Below are 18,161 nucleotides of genomic sequence, written 5' to 3'. Positions count from 1 at the left end.
AGTCTCAAGATATAGTTTAATTGTTGCAAAGAAGTTGCTTGTCTCAGGCAAAAGAATCTGTGCTTTCAGAAATACTTGAGTGTTGCTGTTCTAGGGTACTAGTTTGCTACAGCACAAAAAGACATTAAACCTTAACAGCCGAGTGTCAGGGATATGTCTCAGAACATTTTCACTCAAAACGTCTTTCTTGGTAAAATCTAGAGGACTTCTGAAGGCTTCTGTAAGTTAAAGCTTGAGGTGTTCGGCATAGAAGCCAGTATAGCAAAAACAAGAGAATAGCCAGGAAAACAGATGGCTTCCATATGGGAAGGACTTGCATCATCCATACAGAAATGTATGGTAAAAGCCCTTTGTCCTATGGTTATTTGGCATGAAAATTCCTTGTGTTAACAGAAGCACCAGAGAGGCAATACTGTAATTTCTGTTACCGTTTTAAGGGGAATACACTTCACTTAGAGTATGTTGAACATAACTGAACACAACCTCTCATTAGCATTTCCGTACCTACATGTTCAGAAAGTTTTACTAGACCTGATAGTAGACCTTTAGACTAGAAATGTAACAATAACTGTTTCTAGTGTTGCCATCCTTGCTGCTTGGACGTACTAATGGGGAGTTCACTTCTGTTGGTATTCAATTTGTAGAACAGAGGGAGTGCAGAACACACACCTGCAGATGCCTTCCTCTGAGTCCCTCAGTTGAAATACTGCCAGTTGGATTGCAGGAATCTACTCTTCCTAAAAATTCAGTGCTGTGCTCAGGCAGATGTCAGATGCCCATTCTGATGCTGCTGCTTCTCTAAGAGATTTGGGGTATGAGAGGCAGGGAATCAGATGGTTTGGGTTTGGTGGGGGTTTTTTGTTTCCCTTTTTGTTTGTTTTAAATAGGTGTAAGCCTGTAAACCTTAATTTGTCACGGTTTGTTGAGTGGTGTTTTTTGAAGGAAATGAAGTGTTAAGGAACAGAAAAATGCTTAACAGTAACTTAGATTAAGACAAAATGGCAAAGGAACTAAATGATATGTTACAGCATAATACTTCAATGTGTTTCTTAATATGCTTTTTTTGCTTCTTTGTACTATGCTTCCAGTGCTAAGACTCTTGAATTAGTCTCTAGGTTGAACACTAACCACTTTGTGTGGACTTTGTGTTTCCTTAAAACGGTCTTTTTTGAAACCACTGGTTTGGTTGATGAAAGTAGTGTGAGGTAAAACTGCCTGAAAGGTCACATCTTTTTTTGTTAGTTTGAAAAAAAAAAACCCAAAACTTTAAAGATCTTTTATTTACACCTCTGGGAAACTTCCACAAGCTAGATAGACAGGACACATGTTACATTCAAAGTGGAGAACAGATGCTTTTTGTATTTATCTTGGTTTTTGGTTTGTTGTTTTGATTTTGTTCTCCTTTGGAGATTTGTGTCCAGGAATCTTTTATAGTTTTAAAAAATATATTTTCCCTTTACATCTTTTATCTTCAAGCCTTGGCTCAGTGTTTGTATTGGAATAGACAGTCAAGGATGGCAAAACTGAAGAGGAAGAGCTAAGAAGGAAGGTTAAAAATAGTGATTGATACACTGAGTGATGTGTGGTTGATGCTTGCTCTACCACTGTTCCTGACAGGAGTTCCCTGGCTGCTGTTTTGGTGACCTCCTTCTGTAAGCTTTGCAGTCTCTTGTACCATTTCTTGCTCTAGTCATTTTGACCCCAGCTTTATGGAGTGGAAGGTAATTGCTTACTTCACTGTCAAAGCTGGTTTTGAGTTGATCAGATGCAAATTGTTGTGTTATGGTGGGGTGGGTGCTGCTTTCTACAGGCAGGCCAAGGCTTTTTGAAAAAGCCTCAATGAAGGGGAAAATGCATCAAAAGAGAAGCTTTAAAATTGTGTTTCTATGCTTGTAAACTTTTTTGTGCTTTTAAAATACAGTTTAATTTTTGTTCAAGGAATTAGTCGTCTAGTTAATTCTGGTGAAGGATGAATTGTTGCTTAAAAAATGTCAATATATGTGACTGACCTGAACGTTGTGTAGAGTTATCACGAAGACAACTTTTAATAGTGTTCTTTTTAGATATACAGGCCTGCTTTTATAGTTTGACAACCTCCCCTTCTTCCCTCAACTATCTGTAATTAGTTCTTTCCAAGTGGTTAACTGACTTCATTTTCCTGTAGTTGCAGCAGCCAAAGTGCAAGAAAGCAGACGAGCTGCAGTGCTGGCTGTGTTGACTGTAGCCGCTGTGGTCTGTGCACAGTTTGCTCAGACATGCCCTTGTATACCATATGCTGGCTCTGAAGGCTGGCAAAGTTCATTTTAAGAGGCAAATTTAAGGTTTACTAGAGTGCCTGCTACATCCTCGTTTTCTTTTTCCTTCAGTTTTCTGCTTTCCTTCTGGACATGCTGCCTGTGTCTCAACTGATAGACTGTACTGTCTATTCTTTCTGATCTTTACAGTGCAGAATCCCTCTTGCAGAACCCTTTTGCACTTAGACATCACATGTGTCTCAGCACTATCTTCTTTTAAACCAGATGATAGTGTCTGACACAGGAAAAGGGAGTCTAGAGCTCTCTCTTCACCTATAGTCACTCACTATGCCCACTGAGATTGTGAGGAACAGTTGAATTGAAAAATTATTCATCAGATCAATGTGAAGTTATTGATTACCAACTTAATCAGCTTGCTCCTAGAGACTGAAAGAGATCCAAATCTTAATTGTGGTTATTCATCAGAAGGATTTTATTTCTTTTGGATCCTTTGTGAGAATAGTTTATTTTTTTTCTAATGCAAGCAAGAACCTCGATTCACACTTGGAAGCCAAGTTATCTTCCTATTAAAGAAAGCTTTTTAATAGCTTTCTGCTATCTGTAGTTGATGCCTGCTTGAGGGAATAAAAATGTTGATTTTCTTCCCATCAGTACTAGACTTCTACAATGCAGATTATAGCAGATGTTATTGAGTGACAGATGTTTTATCTTCACTTTGAATAGTGAAAGGACAACCATAGAATCATAGAACCATGTTCCTAGATGTCCAGCATAAGTTTAACTTTAGAGCAAGAGCTCTAATGGCTTTTAAAAGTATAAATACAGATTGTGTATATTTTAATGTTTTGGAGAAAAAAAAATCTGAGTTAAGGTACTATATATTAACAAGTGTTCTCAGGACTTGTAGAAGCATTACTACACTAAATACTGGTACCTAAAGCTCCTGTTTTAAGAATGGAGTAAAAAAACCTGTCAGTTGCAAGACGTGCAGTCTACCACTAGCATGTGTCAGAAGAAAAGTACATATTAGCTACATGTTTTATATATTACCTCCATATTGACCATTAGGAAAAAATGCAGATTTTGTTAAGGTGTCAAAAGCTTTTAGGGATTTTGAAGATACTGGTAAAGTAAATCCCTAGATTTTGCCACGGGTTTTTCAAGGCTTCTAGATACCAAAGTGGAGACTTTACACAACTAGAGCTGTTAGAAAGAAGACAGTAAAGGGTTACCATGTCAGGCATATTGGAGGAAATAAAAGTACGCAGAGCTTTTAAGGACTAGTCTTTCTATATAAAGCTAGAAATTCTATTAAACTGGTCTTACTCCTAGTGTATGGTAGGAAATTGAATGGAAACACTGTGGCTAAAGAGTATGCAGAAATTGGCTAACTAAGATGGTTTTAGCTTAATTGAAATCCATGTTAGAGCAGGTGCAAATTCTTGTGTTTTGGCAGCTCTGACATTTTTTCAAAGTGGACTGTGTGTGAAGGAAACTTGCCCTATGTCTAAATATCTTAAAAGAACAAATTGGCTCCATAGCAAATGTAAATTGTAGGAAAAAAATGTGCTCCCTCGTCCAAATGTGTGAAATCAGTTAAAAATGGTCACCTTTTGTTTTCATTGTTGATGACGACAAACATGGCTATAACATGCCTAATGCAATGGGTATTTATGCCCTTTCTAAGACTGTTGCTTATAATTGTGGTCAGATTTCAACATTTCCTGGGTTTTCTGTGATGCTTCTGGAGACTTTTTAAAAATAATAGTTTCTAGAAGGTCACGGGGTGGGAGGGAGGGAGGGAGGAAATATTGCATTTCTTTCTCTTAGAGTAAGTTTGATTGAGAAGCTCCAAAGGCAGTTTTGGAGAAGACAGTGACTCCCTGATGTCAAACTGCTCTTCAGTTTTTTGTCTTTTTATTTATTTTTTTTTCTCCAGCTGCCTTTGTTGATATTTGCTGCTAGTCTGACTAGATCATAAATCCTTGAAGAGCTTTCATTAGATCATGTAACAGGCTGTTGGTTACTGCCCTTGTGCAGCAGCTGCTCTTGCCTGTGTAGAGTATGAGCTGAGCTCTCAAGTTGTGTGTAGCTGAGGTACAGAATAGCTTCAGCTCACCTTGGATTTGCATCTCCTCTTGTCTAGATGGATACAGTTTGTTCTTTTGTTAGGCGGCAGATCTTATGCCACAGAGTGTCACCTCTTGGCCCAGGTGATAGTACACAAAGAATGACTTTCCATTTTTCTCTCATGGACACAAGTCAGCAGAGAGTAAGAGAGATGTAAATTATGGTGTCTGGTTAATAACAAACACGATAGGCAGTATTGATAGAACAAGAGAAGTGAGGATTTTTTTATTTTTAGTGTTCTTCCTTAGAACTTACTGGAAAGCCATTGATGATGCCTTCTTTCACTCATTTACATAGCTAACTGCTGGCTATTAATCCATTGGTTCAGATGATGGATGTAAAAACACTAGCTCTGCAACTGGTTTATGTGGGCTTTGACATTTTGCTCGGAGGGAGACCTACTTTAACACTGAGTGCACAGAGAAAATGCATCAAAAGTCAGCTAAGGCCAAATCTATAATTGTATGGCTTGCCTTTGTGCTAAGTTAGAGCAGAGATGATGGACAACTACAAGGACTTAAAAATGTTAGTGTTGGTACAAAATGACAGCTGAAATGTAGATAGGTGAATGTTAAGTGTATGATCAGCAATAATTGTGAACATCTGTTAAAGCTCAGGAGCAAGTTCTTAGGCCGTGTACAGTTTATAGTATTATCCCCTCAGTGCTCAAAAATAGGTAAAAAAGGAAATGACATATTGGGAATCAGTAAGAAAGGATCTGAGAACAAGAGGTATTGCCAAATGAGACTGGATCTGTGACTGTTTTGCTTCTTGATACTGTATGTAGCTCTTACCCTCACCTCTCCAGAGGTACGCAACTAGAAGAGTGTTATGGAAGAGCAGTAGAGATGATCAGAGGCATGGAATGGGCTTTACACTAGATTAAGGCTGTTTTCCAACACAGGTAGTACTGTGCAGTGATTTTGAAATGATAAAGTTCTCCCCTTTACCAAGACAGAGGCAGTCAGAGGGAGTCCTTGCTGCAGGGCCTTTTGTGGATGCTCTGTTACATGATGCCAAGAGGAGTGTTATAAGTGCATGGAAGAGAAATAAATCAAATGCTCTTAAAGTGGAAGAACACCCCTGTCTTAACAAGTGCTTTAGAGGTTGATTTTTGGTGGCTACAGGGTATTTGGAGAAATCCTGCTATCTCTATGCAGTTGTATGCACTTCCTTAGATGTCTGGTTTTGGGCACTGCTCAAAGGCAGAAACTTTGGTCCAACCCATGCAGCTGTTCTTGCTGGATGATGGTTTTAAAACTGCTTTTGTCTAGGGAACCAGGCTGTCTTGTGTGCTTGGCAAACTGATGTAGAAGAGCTCTGTGCTTGACTGTGCTACCTTGTTGGAAAGTTGAAAGTAGTGATGTACAATATGATCAATGATGGTGACTGACATCAAAACCTTTGGGCATTTGTACTGCTGCAGGATCTGCAGTATTAGTTGTATTCCAGCCCGTACATCTTGCTGCAGATCTGCTGTGTATGCATCTGCCCTCTTCCCAAAGCTGTGTGGAGCATCTTGTGCCACCATTCTGTAGGGCATGGCGAACAACTGGCGCTGATTGGCAGGACTGTGGTTTTTTTTGTCCTTTCAGAAGAGTGCAGCAGCAAAGTATCCAGAATTGAGATAGCTCTGGGTGCTGAGAGAATACGAGGGGGACAGCAAAAACAGAAGGGTCATATCCTGCTAGGTGGAAAAGGAGAAGAGGATCCTAGGGCCTGTTTGAACAGTCTCTGTTGCAGTGTACATTTTCTGAAAATAGGCTCTGAGTCTCTGAGAGTATGGGATTGACTAAAAAATTAAATGTTGGGGTGCAGATTCATCGTTGACTACTGGCCTAGAATTTGATGTGGAGATTTTTTTTTCTCATTTTTTAATCAATGCCTTGAGATACTTGAGCATGGGAAGATGTTTAGTGAAAAACAGGAATTCAAAGGTTCTATGTGACATGGGTTTGTACTTTAAGTATTTTAAGTGCTGTGTCAGAGAGCTAGCATAGGTCTCCTGTCATTGCAGAGTTAGGTGATGCTGGACAGACACTTCACTTATGCCTCCTAATTTGTTCTTTATTTTCTTGCTGTTGAACCGTGACAGTTATGCCCAAGTTCGCAGCAGTGTTCTAATGCTCAATATTGCAAATGAAGTGAATTGATGCACTTCACTGAATGTGTAAAGTGACACAGAAGTACAAAATCCTGATGGTGGCTTTGATCTTTGTAGCTTTTCCACTCTAAAATAAAAATACTGTGCAGTAGTGTGGTGAAATGAGATTACATGTTCTGGAGAACATATCTGAAGAATGTTCCATTGATCCTATCATAGGTTCAGATAGCTTGTGATAAAAACCACACTGAATAACTAGAGTAACTAAAACTAGTGAATTAACTGCCTATATTGATCATTAAGTGGTGTGGAGGTTGTGTTGTGTGTTACCATGAAGTGAAGCTCTTGTATGTATAAAACAAACTAAATTAAGGGAACATAAACCCTTGTATACTAAACATACTAGATGGAAAGTAATGGCAGGTAACTTTGGTCAAATGTAAGTAACGTTTTCTTTCCTTTTCCTTCTCTCCTCACATGGCCTCTGTTTCTCTTTCTGGATTGCTGCTGCACCTGTGTGGACTCGTTACTGCAACGGTTCAATTTCATCATTTTACTGGACTACTACTGGATGTATTCTATCAATCCATTTCAACACTGGAAATGATGGAAATGTGTTATTTACAAAGTAGCTGTAAGTATTGCTTTGATACAGATGTATTACAGCTATTGTGGAAGTAGAATAAGCAATAGGGTTTTAGTGGATGAACTGCAACTGAGCTTAGCTGCTTGAGAATCAGAGAGGATAAAAGTTAAGGGGAAGCTATTGTATTAGAAACATGAGATCTCACCTGGCACAATGATCAATGCAGTGGAAGTCAACAAAAAAAGTAGTAACTCCTTTTGAAAGCAGTTTCAGGAATTTAAGAAACTCAGTTCCTGGTTGGTTTCAGTCTGTTTAGAAGTAGCAAGTTAAGAACAAAACCAGCCATTTAAAAATCTGTAGTTTGAAAGCTTCCATTTATGTTGGTATTGGTATACCAGAAATATGAACCTGGCATCCAGCTTCAGTCTTTTACAAGGCGCTTTCTGTGAAGTGAGTATAAATGCTCACATTAAATACAGCGTTAATGCCAAGTGTAACACTTTATGTATCATTCTGGTTAGTAACATTTATATTTCATTATCTGAATCACAGAAGGATTGGAAGGGACCTCTAAAGATCATCTGGTCCAACCCCCCTGCCAGAGCAGGGCCATGTAGAGTAGGTCACACAGGAACTCATCCAGGTAGGTTTTGAATGTCTTCAGAGAAGGAGACTCCACAACTCATCTGGGTAGCCCCTTCCAGTGTTCTGTCACTGGGATGTAAATACTACGCCTGCTAAACAGAGCAAATGACCTGAAAGTTGCCATCTATTCTTGTTAAGTATTTCACCGTCAAAACTACCCTAAAAGTAGAGCTTAGATGTGAAGTGGAAGGGAAGAGAAATAAAAATTTAAAGCAAGAATTACATGTAGTGCTTTGAAGCAAAAGAGTGTTACCTAGATTTAATGAGGGGGTGAGCTGTTTCTGGTAAGCATGCCATACATTAAAAGATATGTAGGCATGCAAAGATGCAGATGGTTGACAAGTAGAACTATTAGGAGTGTCTGACTGTGATATTAGATGTTTTACATCTGATAGGATGAATAGCAATTGCATATTCTTAATAGTTATTAAGGACTTGCACTGGTAAAAAGCTGTTTAATGTCTTAAATGGCACCCACCTACATGTCATGTAATATCTCTGAAGTATTGGCTTCAGTTCAAGGTTTTAGATTGTGATAGATTGTGTTGCTCACATGTAGTTGTAGTAATAGATTGGAACAGTTAAACAGTCTTTGGATTCTAAATTCCTGCCTGATTCTTTTTTAAATCTTTTGGAGCCTTTCAGATGAGACTATTGCTGCACCAGAGACTGAATTGGTACAAAAAGCATTTTAAAGAGGTTCTTGATGACACATAGCAAACATTCCTACATTTAGAAAAGTAATAACATTTGTTGCATTGTGTGTATTTGGACTTTAAACTGTAACACCTAGCTTTAGCTGGCTGTCATTGGGTGTTCCTCTTTTATTCTGTGTGGATTACTGAGGAATCTACCTTTTAAGGTTGGAGGGAGAACTAATGCAGTGTGTATTGTCACTAATTGAGAGCTGCTACTAATCTGCAGTGATATCAAATCTGTCATTTTCAAAATACTCCTGCTAAATTTATCCTTGTCAGATGTATTTAAATTTGATGATGGCACTAGTATAATGTATCTTTGTAGTGGTGCAGCATCACTTGAAAATAATGGTTTGTTTGCCAAATGGAGAGATCGATTCTATGACCTAAAGCAGAATCAATTCATTGACTAGTGCTGTTGGATTGCAAAGCAGTGAGTTCTTGTATTCAGTGCTTTAAAGGGGATAATGCTTTTGTATCATTGCAAGGCATGTTTGCTTTAATGTAAAACAAAAAAAACCCCACACCATTCTTTTTTAATGCTAGGAGTTATTACTGTAATAAGTTTATTTTATCTACTTTAGAAAAAATCATGCAAATAAGCATGAGTCAACCTTATACCAAACTTAAATGAACCAAACTCTGTCCCACACAGAGGAGTTCTGAGGCAACAGTGCCTACAGTGGAACACATTTCTCTCTTTTTAAATTAATTTTAGGTTTCCTCTGTCTTTAAGGTGATCTTAGGGAGGGGAATTTAAACCTGTAGACAATGCATCAGCTTCTGTGGGATGTAAATAACTTAAGCTCTGTAACTGAGGTAGTATCAAACCACATCCTCTCAGCTTTGGATGGCCATAAAGCCTCAAGGCTGAAATCATTGCTCTGTGAGAAACAGTACCTTGTGTTGCTTTTAGATAGTTGTCTCCAAAGGTATTTTTAGATTCTCTGTGAAATAACTGAACTGTTTTGTCTCATAAGACAATCCTCAGACTTGCTGTGATATCAAACACATTTCTAGAATTCTACTGGAAGAGCAGTTTAAAAGTAGCGTGGCTGGTCTCTGGAGGATCGCCAGGTCTGGTACAGTGAGGGAGAGGCATTTTGAGCACCTACAGTATTTTCATTAATGTGAGAAGAAGCAATGGCTAACATCCAGAATTCTCTCTTTTCGTACTAGGCAGTGTTTTGAATAACTTCTTCACAGTACAAGGCAACCGAAGTTTTGCCTTGATGGGAGTTGGTTGCAGTGTGTGCTGCATTAGTGTAGATCTTGGTCTAATTTTAACATGAAGGCCTTGAACTGTGTGACCCAGAAGCAGAGGGCATCCAGCTGGTCCCGATCATGTTGGGTCAGTACCACCAGAACTCTTGGGAATAGAGGAAAGCTGTGCTCTAACTACTACCTGCCTTTCAATTGGGCATTGTAACAAACTTGATTATATTTTGTTTGTGCTTGTACACTCTTGTGCTTGCACAGTCATGGTATGGTAATTGTACTTGCTCAAAATACTGTTGACATACAGAACTTTCTGTGCCAGTCATTTGCTTATTCAGTAAAAAAAAAGTGTAGATTTTCTTATTTGTTGGAGTTCATTTCAATGTCTTTGTTTTAGACAGCTTAGGTTGTTGAGAGGTTGGGTAGATAACACTTTTCTACAAATGTGAAAATGAAGATAACATTTAAATAACTAAAAAAATACATAAGCCAAGAATGAAGTGACAAGCTTTTCTTTTAACTTTTTTTTTTCCCGAATTATCTCTTGCCTTAGCAACAGAAGAACCTTGAAGGATATGTGGGGTTTGCAAATCTTCCAAATCAAGTTTACCGGAAGTCTGTGAAGAGAGGATTTGAATTCACACTCATGGTAGTAGGTAAGTCTCTTTATTTTAAGGGATGACTATAAGAAATAGATTAATGAAGATCTTAAAATCTGTGATGGTGATGTAAATAGGTTTTGCCTGATCTCATGAGAAAATAAGGATCTTCCCCTTCTAGACTTTAAAATCTAGAGGGTTTAAAATGAACATGTTATTCAATGTGCAAGTAAGAAAAAAGTTTGATGTGAATCTAATCTAAAATGTGACTTGCAAGTATAACATAGTGGAAATTGGATTTTCATTTGAACAAAAAACGTGTGACACGACAAATTGAGATCCAGAGTAAAGTTGGAATCTTTCTTTGCACATAACCAGGCAGCAGGATCCTGTATTATCCTGCACTTCTGTGACCACAAAACTGTGCTACAAAATCCAAGCTTTAATTTAAACAAACCTTTCTAGCTTTGTATGGTTGCAAAAAACCCAAACGTAAACAGTGTGTTCCCTATGGACTACAGAGAATGGGAAACTCTAGTTGGTATGGATGAAAAAATAAATAATGTTTGGGTTCTGCAATCTCTGTGTTCAGCTGTTTTCTTCAGGTGCCTGTGAAGCTTAGTATTGCAACTAGTGCATTTGTATGGAAACTATTTTCCAGTTGTCCATTTAGTTATCAGTTAATAGGTGTGCATAGTGGGACATTTGGCTTCTTTGTTTTACTGTCTAGTATGAAGAGTCACTGGAGCAGCATTTTTTGGGGGGACTTACTGATATGGTTGTGCAGCTGTACTGACTGTTGTAGTAACAGCTCAGATTTCAGTTAACTCTATAAGGTATTTGTCACTGAAGAAGCAGCAAGTACGGTATCTAACAGATCTGACACCGTTTCCATTAAGAACGGTTTTACAGGCACTTCTTTGTCCATTAAACATGAACATACTCCATAAACCGTATATTCCCCAGTGTACTCAGTTACTGCCATTACCCTGGAAGTGGTGAGATGCCCAGAGCAGTGTGTGGTGGCTTCCTCTGCTTTCCTTGTGCCAGAGAAGTTAGAGGGCTTTCAAATTTGAGCATGCATAAGGCTGAGTAGTTGTTCAGTAGACTAGAATATGATTTTCATTCTATGATTCTATGGTTTCTGAGACAAGTTCAGGACATAAGTGCTCCTTATTTGAGCTGATCTCACCCATTTAGACGGATTGCTTGGGAAGTGGCTTCTGTATCTGGTGTTTGCATGAAATGTAACTGAAGAGTAAAGTGTTTATGAACTATACATATAAAAAGTTGATGTTAAAGAATCTTTTTTATATTTGTTAAGAATTGATGAAAAGTTAGCCTTGTTAGGAACTGGAGTTACTCAAATATTTAGCTGTAAAAAACATTTGAATGTTTCTATCTCATTATATATTTTCTCTAAATTGTGTTGTTTTTTGTAGTAGTGTTCCTAAACTTTTCTTAAGAAACTAAAGACTCAGCCCTTTGTTTTCCTAACTGATCAGTTATCATTTGGCACTGGTTTGTCTTTAAAAGTCTTCATAAGACAATGAACTTATTAGTCATGTTCTAAAAGGCTAATCAGTAGTTTAAACCCCACTGCTTCTTGATCTTGTAGAATAAAAACTAATAAGCGCATCCTTTTAGGATGAGACATAAAACAGGCAGAAATATGCATTAAACTGAGCTTCATTCTTCTTCCTTCTAACAGATGACATTTAAGTAGCAGTTTAAAGCAACTAATTCTACATCTGAAATACTAAAGCTCACAAGTGGGGAAAAAAAATGTTGTTTGCCTTGGTAGGCTGCTTCCTTCATAATCTTGTGTAATCTCTTCAAGGATAAGATGGTTGTTGAAACACTTGAGAACTCGACAGAAACATTTGGTCTGTTTGAAATCCAAAGTGTATTCTCTGTATTTCTCTTCTGTATAGGGATTTTTTTGAGAAAAGTAAGTGTTTAAGTCAGATGCTTAAGCAAACTTCCAGAAGTAATGCTAAGCTGGTTAATAGCTCAGTTTAAGAAAATCTTAAATATGACATTGTAGTTATATCTGCTTATTAATATAATTACTCTTACTTAAGTAGTAGATATGTGTTTTTGTTTTAGTGTAATGAGGTGTGGAACAGAATTGCTTTCCAATGTGTCTAAACACCAAATCAGGAAATCTCTCTTTTGTTGTCTTTGTATGGAAATTACGCTGGCAACCTGTGATTTGAACCAACACCCAAGTAGTCAGAACTTTGTCAAAATTCTTTTCTCCTATAAACTTTATGTACTTTAGTTATTTGTGGTAGCTTTTCCTAGAGCTTATATACTTTAACACATTCAGGCTTTGTGAGTCTTATTAGAGATTGAGCTCTTCAATTTTATTTTATTATATTTTACAAATCAACTGCTTTGCAAAGTGCAGAACACTTAAGAATCCAGAGGACTTTTCTACACAGTGCTGGTTTCTTTGGTTTTGACTCTGAAAGTTGTTTTGAAACCTCTCCTACAGTAAATTATCTGTTTTGGTTTTGTTTTGTAATTGTCCCTTTAGCCTTGTAGGTCACCTGGAGATTACAATGTAAAGGCAAATGTCATGTGATATTGTCACAGTGTTTCATTTGTAATTATATACACATGCAAGTGGTTTGGTTTAAACGTTGCTTTTTGGCATGGAGGCAAAGGAAAGGGTTGTATTTTGCAAGACTTGAAGTTACATTAAAGAAAAAGCACACTGATTTTAGAATGTTTTTCTTGTTCAATGAAGAAAACTTGGACTGATTTAGTACTGATGTATTCTGGTGCTGGATCATGTTCTGATTGGAATTATTCCTTTCACTTACTCATTTTCTGGTGTAGTTTATTAAGCCAACCAGGGATACCAAGAGCCTCACATGCTCCCAGCTACTTCTTTGCTAGTCTGCTGTTCTCCCTGGCAATTTTAAAGCCAATTATAAAATCATTAAGCATATGGCAAGATAAGAGGAATAGTTAAGTGAAAAATAACCTGTGCACGGGCAGTACAATTTAGTAGAAACTGTTTTGGGGTCTTCCCAGATCTTGTTGACATGGTGTGATTTGAAATCCTCTTAATGAAGATTTCTATAGTATCCCTACTGACACAGTATCTGAGCATATGTTTGGCCTTTGTGACCTTGATGTTTGATTTCCAAGGATCACTTTCTTCACTGTTCGGGTGAGGGAGCACTGGAATGGGCTGCCCAGATGGGTTGTAGAGTCTCCTCTGGAGACATTAAAAACTTACCTGGATGAGCTCCTGTGTGACCTACTCTAGGAGGTACTGATCTGGGAGGGGAGTTGGACTGGATGATCTTTAGAGGTCCCTTCAAGCCCTTAACATTCTGTGATTCTGTCATCACTGATGTACTATTGCTGAGTGTTCGTTGCCTAAATTTGCCATTATTTTAGAGGCCTCTAGGGTCTACTACCATACAAATATAGTTTAATTCAAGCATACTTTCTTTTATACATACTGGAAATTAAAAAAAGTGAGTTTTCACCTTTTCTACTAAGTTTTAGCTTCCCTGGGCTCGTAGTGTATGGTGGCATGCATATCTTGGAAAGAAAAAGCATATTATGGAAAAGAACTAGTAAAACCTTTTTCACTTCTTGAATATGCCCTGCTTCCTTTTCCCCTGTAATGTCACTTCTTCAAAATAACTCAGTTCCTCTGATTCACTTATCCTCTGAAAATTGTCTACACTGTGAGCTAGTCTGCAACCCATTTTGAACTACCTGCATGATGGCTGACTGAGTCTCTGATACTGCTGGTGCCTGGTTAGATAGCACTCTTTCAGTTTCCAGGATACTCTTTCCATCAAGAAAAGTAATAGTATGGGTTCAATGATTGTGTAGCAGATATGACTCCCTTAGAAAGCTAGACTTAAAAACAAATAAAGAAATATATAGAGGAAAATTTTAGGTTGCAAGTATTATATTGACAGAATTAGGAGGTTTCAATAAAGTACAGAAACAGGAAAGATTCTTTGAAGAATGTTGAAACCTTAAAAAAATAATTTACTGTTTTGTATGTACTGGTTCTGTACATTTGTTCCAACAATGTTGTCTACAGAGCATTAAAATTGAGAGTTTAATGCTTATATGTACCTGATGGCAAAACAAAATACTGAATTTCAGAACAATTGGCAGAGGTAAAAATGAAAGAAGTAGAAAACTGGTAGAACCCAGAATGGAGCCAGTGTACTCCTAGAGATGACACATGCCTCTGGAATAACCTCTATTGATAGAGTAATGCCTCACCAGTAGCATATCACTCCTTTTTGCGGAAAGGAGACGAAAAAGTTTTTTGAGAAAGCAGAGTAGGTGAACTCTGAAGGTCTTTCAGAAGTGAATATGTCTCCAAAATGCGAGAGGTCAGTAATCTAACAGTGAGGTTACTGGCCTGCTGTGTAAGTTTTTCCACTGAGTTACTTTCAAGCAAGAGTTTGAAGTATAGATTCATGTGACTATGTTGCTTCAAGTAGAAAATCCCCTCTCATACTTATTTGTTGGTTGCAGGGGTGGTTTTTAATTTCCACTCCCACCCCCCCGCACTTCCTTTTCTACTGCAGTGAAATAGTTTGCAGCGTACTTACTCTTACTGCCTCTTTTTGGTATTTCCCTGTGCCTTTTTCTAGTGTTGAGGAAATAAACCTGCACAAAGTCTAAAACCTACTGGAGGAAGAGAAACTTTATACAGTGGATTATTGTTTGAACTTAGTGTTAGGAAAAGTCAGTTGATCTATCAACTTGAGCTTGTCTGGAAACCATATTTCTTCAAATACTCTCCCAGGTTGCTCACGGTGCAGGTTTTTGAATCACTCAATATGAAAAAAACCTCTTTTTTTTTTTTTTAATCTTAATTTTTGTTAAACTCATTTTAAATATTTCCCTCACTGTCCAATAGTTTAGACTTGTACTGAAGGTTGCTTAAAGACTCTAATGGCCAGAACTGAAGCTGATACTTATTGAGAACTGCAGAGCAATCATTTTTTTTTCTTCTTTGCAAATTTAGTGTTAATTGGAATTGTTGCGCTTACTGGACAGCTTTTACAAAGCCTTTGGGTTTTATCTTCTTTATGGGTTTTATTTTCTTTATTAATTGTTTGGATGCAAAACTTCCTGAGTAGATTATATAAAAGCCAGCTTTGGTGTGATGTCTCTTACTGGTGGGTGCTTGTTGCTTTATGGATCTTGAGTTCAGTCACAATTGAACTGAAATTAATGAATCTGGGAGGTTTTTTTTGTATTAGAATAATTAGGCACTGCATGATGTTCTAGTCATGATTTTGTAGATGCTCAGATTTAAATGGTGTTCAATGCAATGTGTGAACTTAGTTGAATCTTACAGAAAGTACCTAGCTGATGGATATGTCTCTTATGTTGGTTATCAGGTGGCCAACACTTGTTTTGATTCTATCCTCAAAAGGCAACAGATAATCTTGAGCTGTCATGGTGCATTGGTAAGGTATGAGCTGAATGTTCCACCTCTTGTAAATGACAACTCGTGATAAGTCATGCTACTAACTGTTTCCAGTTCCTTAGCACTGGGTAATCAGGTACCAGTTTACTGCAAGACTGGTTTTGGGGCCATCTTTACTACATGCTCGAAGTGAGATTCAAAGTAGGAGTCGTTTGTGTAGATACAAACGCTGTATGAGTTAAGAACTGCTTTTTTTCTTCCTCTTGTCTGAAAATGATAGGCTTGCCTGCTGGATCAAGACATACTGACAATTTCATGAATGAATAGGTTAATATTGTAACCAAAGGGATGTTCTTGGATGGAGTATTTGTGGTCTAAATATCCAATTGTAGTAAAGCCACTGTGACCGGTTAAATGTGACTTTTCTGATTCAGTATGCATGTTTTCCCTCTGGCTGGTTGTGCACTAGTCAGTTCAGTTCTTCACTGTGAAACCATTGGAAATTGTCATATTTTGTTGCTTTTTCCTGTGTTTTCCTGTATATATTATGGCTATTGCACACAACTGTTTAATTTGATTTTCAGATGTTTTTCGTTTGAGCTTGTGAATGCATATACTGACAAATTACAGTGTATACCATACTCTTGTTTAGAATTTCTTTTATTAAAGAGAATGAGCATCTAAGAAGAACTTTTTCTTGCTTCTGTTTTGGTGGTATAGTCTGATTATTTTTTTTTTTTCCCCCCCCCAGCCACTTACCATAATGTAATACTTAATATTTAGACTTGTCAGTATTTGGAGGTGAGAAAGGCTGCTGAAGCTGCCTGTTCCATCAGATTAGTTTTTCTGCTTGAGTTCTTGTCAGCCTTTACTTCCATGCCAATATTTCACTGTAGGTAGTTTTGTTATGCATACCAAGAGTACAAATGTAAGAACTCATACACTCTATCTTGGAATGGTGCTAAGTTTCTTTCAGTGTTGATATAAGCCATATTAAGTGTGTAATGATGCCATTCAACATAGTTCTTTCCCTGTATTAAGCTTGGAAGTGAAAGCTTTTTGGAGGATCCTGACTTCCTAATTTCACAAGCAGTTCTGGCTTTGTATCAACGAAGTTTTGACTTCCATCATTGATGAAGCTTTAAGCCAAAAGTCATGCTTACATCTTACAACTGAAACTACAAATGTGTTAAAACTAACACAAAAGCACATCATTCTGGTACTTCTGTTTATGAAACGTGTACTGTGGAGGATAAATGAGTCTTTCATGAGACAGGTACATCTCCAGAAGGACAGAAATGGTTTGTGATATAAGGGAATTAAATGGCCTTTCACAGAATGAGAAGCAATTGCAATGGAAGTACACAAACAAAATTCAGTCTGGGTAAGGATGGCAAGTGTCAGTTGTAAGAGCATCTGGCTCCAGTATTTTACTACTTGAGATATGTGAAGTGGTGCCACTTTCAATGTAAGGTTACATCTTGCTTATTTGAAAAGAATCTGAAGCACTCCCAGGTGACATCTCTTAACTGCAAAGAGCAGTGCTATTTTAAAATAGCAATTTTGCAGTGTGAAGTCATTTATGGGCCAATTCTGAATCTTAGGTCTGTTTTCTATGGCTAAGTCAGTTAAAAAATAGTAAGTCAGAGATCTGAAAGCAGTTATTGGATGGCTGTGGAGCACTTTGCAGTACAGGGTAGTGAGTTAACACATCACTGCTGAAAAATATACTTATAAGTAGTTAGTGACACTAGATAAACTCAAAGGGAATTGATTCCACACATGCATTGATTATATTTACTGCCTTTATCTACATTGATAGAAATAGCACACATTGTGTTCAAAAGCATGGCAGGGAACCACATGTTTGGAAGCACGTGACATTGACCATCAGTTTATTCCAGTGTATTGGAACTTGCTGTCCTTGGTCTATTCTCTTTTAAGACCTATATTTTTTGACTTTAAGTGTTCCTTACCAGTCCTGTAGCAAAATGGGGTGATGTTCTACTGTTGTGGAAGTACCCATTCCCATTATCAAGGCTCTGGTTGTTTTTTGCAGGTAGACTAACAGGTTACTAAAAGGATTTTGAACTGTTGCGCCAAATGTAGTTGAATTTCTTTTCCTTTGGAGTAATCTGATATTTGCTACAAAAGAGGTAGTCTCAGAAATGTTCTGAAGTTTTCTCATAGGAGATCTGAACGATTTACCTGTGATATAATACTCAGGTAAAGAACTAGTTGAGCTTTCATTTATAAGTATTTCCTCAAACCCTGTGATGTAAATCTGTAAAAAATTTACTTTGTATTAAACCGTGATCCATTAATTTGTTTTCACATCCACATGATTTTTCTGAAGAGGAGATAAAAGTTTCTGTCCTACACTGCAGAGGTAAAAGGGAGCTGTAGGTTTTCTGAGAGTAAACTTTTTTTGTTTATCTTGGAAGTCAGCAGTTCTCTTTTACCATCTGCTCATCCTTGGTTTAGGTCTGAGAAAG

General features: G+C 37.6%; 1 protein-coding gene across 2 annotated transcripts in view; it reads left to right on the top strand.

The window, feature by feature from the left end:
- Positions 1 to 7,078: 7,078 nt before the first annotated feature.
- SEPTIN7 (septin 7) overlaps positions 7,079 to 18,161 on the top strand; it is a 64,591-nt gene continuing 53,508 nt past the window's right edge. The window contains exons 1-2 of one of the 2 annotated variants that reach the window (XM_061996136.1): positions 7,079 to 7,123; positions 10,190 to 10,292. In XM_061996136.1, coding sequence (XP_061852120.1) covers positions 10,283 to 10,292 — 10 coding nt within the window. In that variant the 5' untranslated portion in view covers positions 7,079 to 7,123; positions 10,190 to 10,282. The remainder of the gene's footprint in view (positions 7,124 to 10,189; positions 10,293 to 18,161) is intronic. The other variant, XM_061996137.1, reaches the window with a different exon arrangement.

Source organism: Colius striatus, chromosome 5, assembly GCF_028858725.1.
Source record: "Colius striatus isolate bColStr4 chromosome 5, bColStr4.1.hap1, whole genome shotgun sequence".
Lineage (NCBI taxonomy): Eukaryota > Metazoa > Chordata > Aves > Coliiformes > Coliidae > Colius > Colius striatus.
Note: the sequence above shows the minus strand (reverse complement) of the source record. Positions and strands in the feature narration are given on the sequence as shown.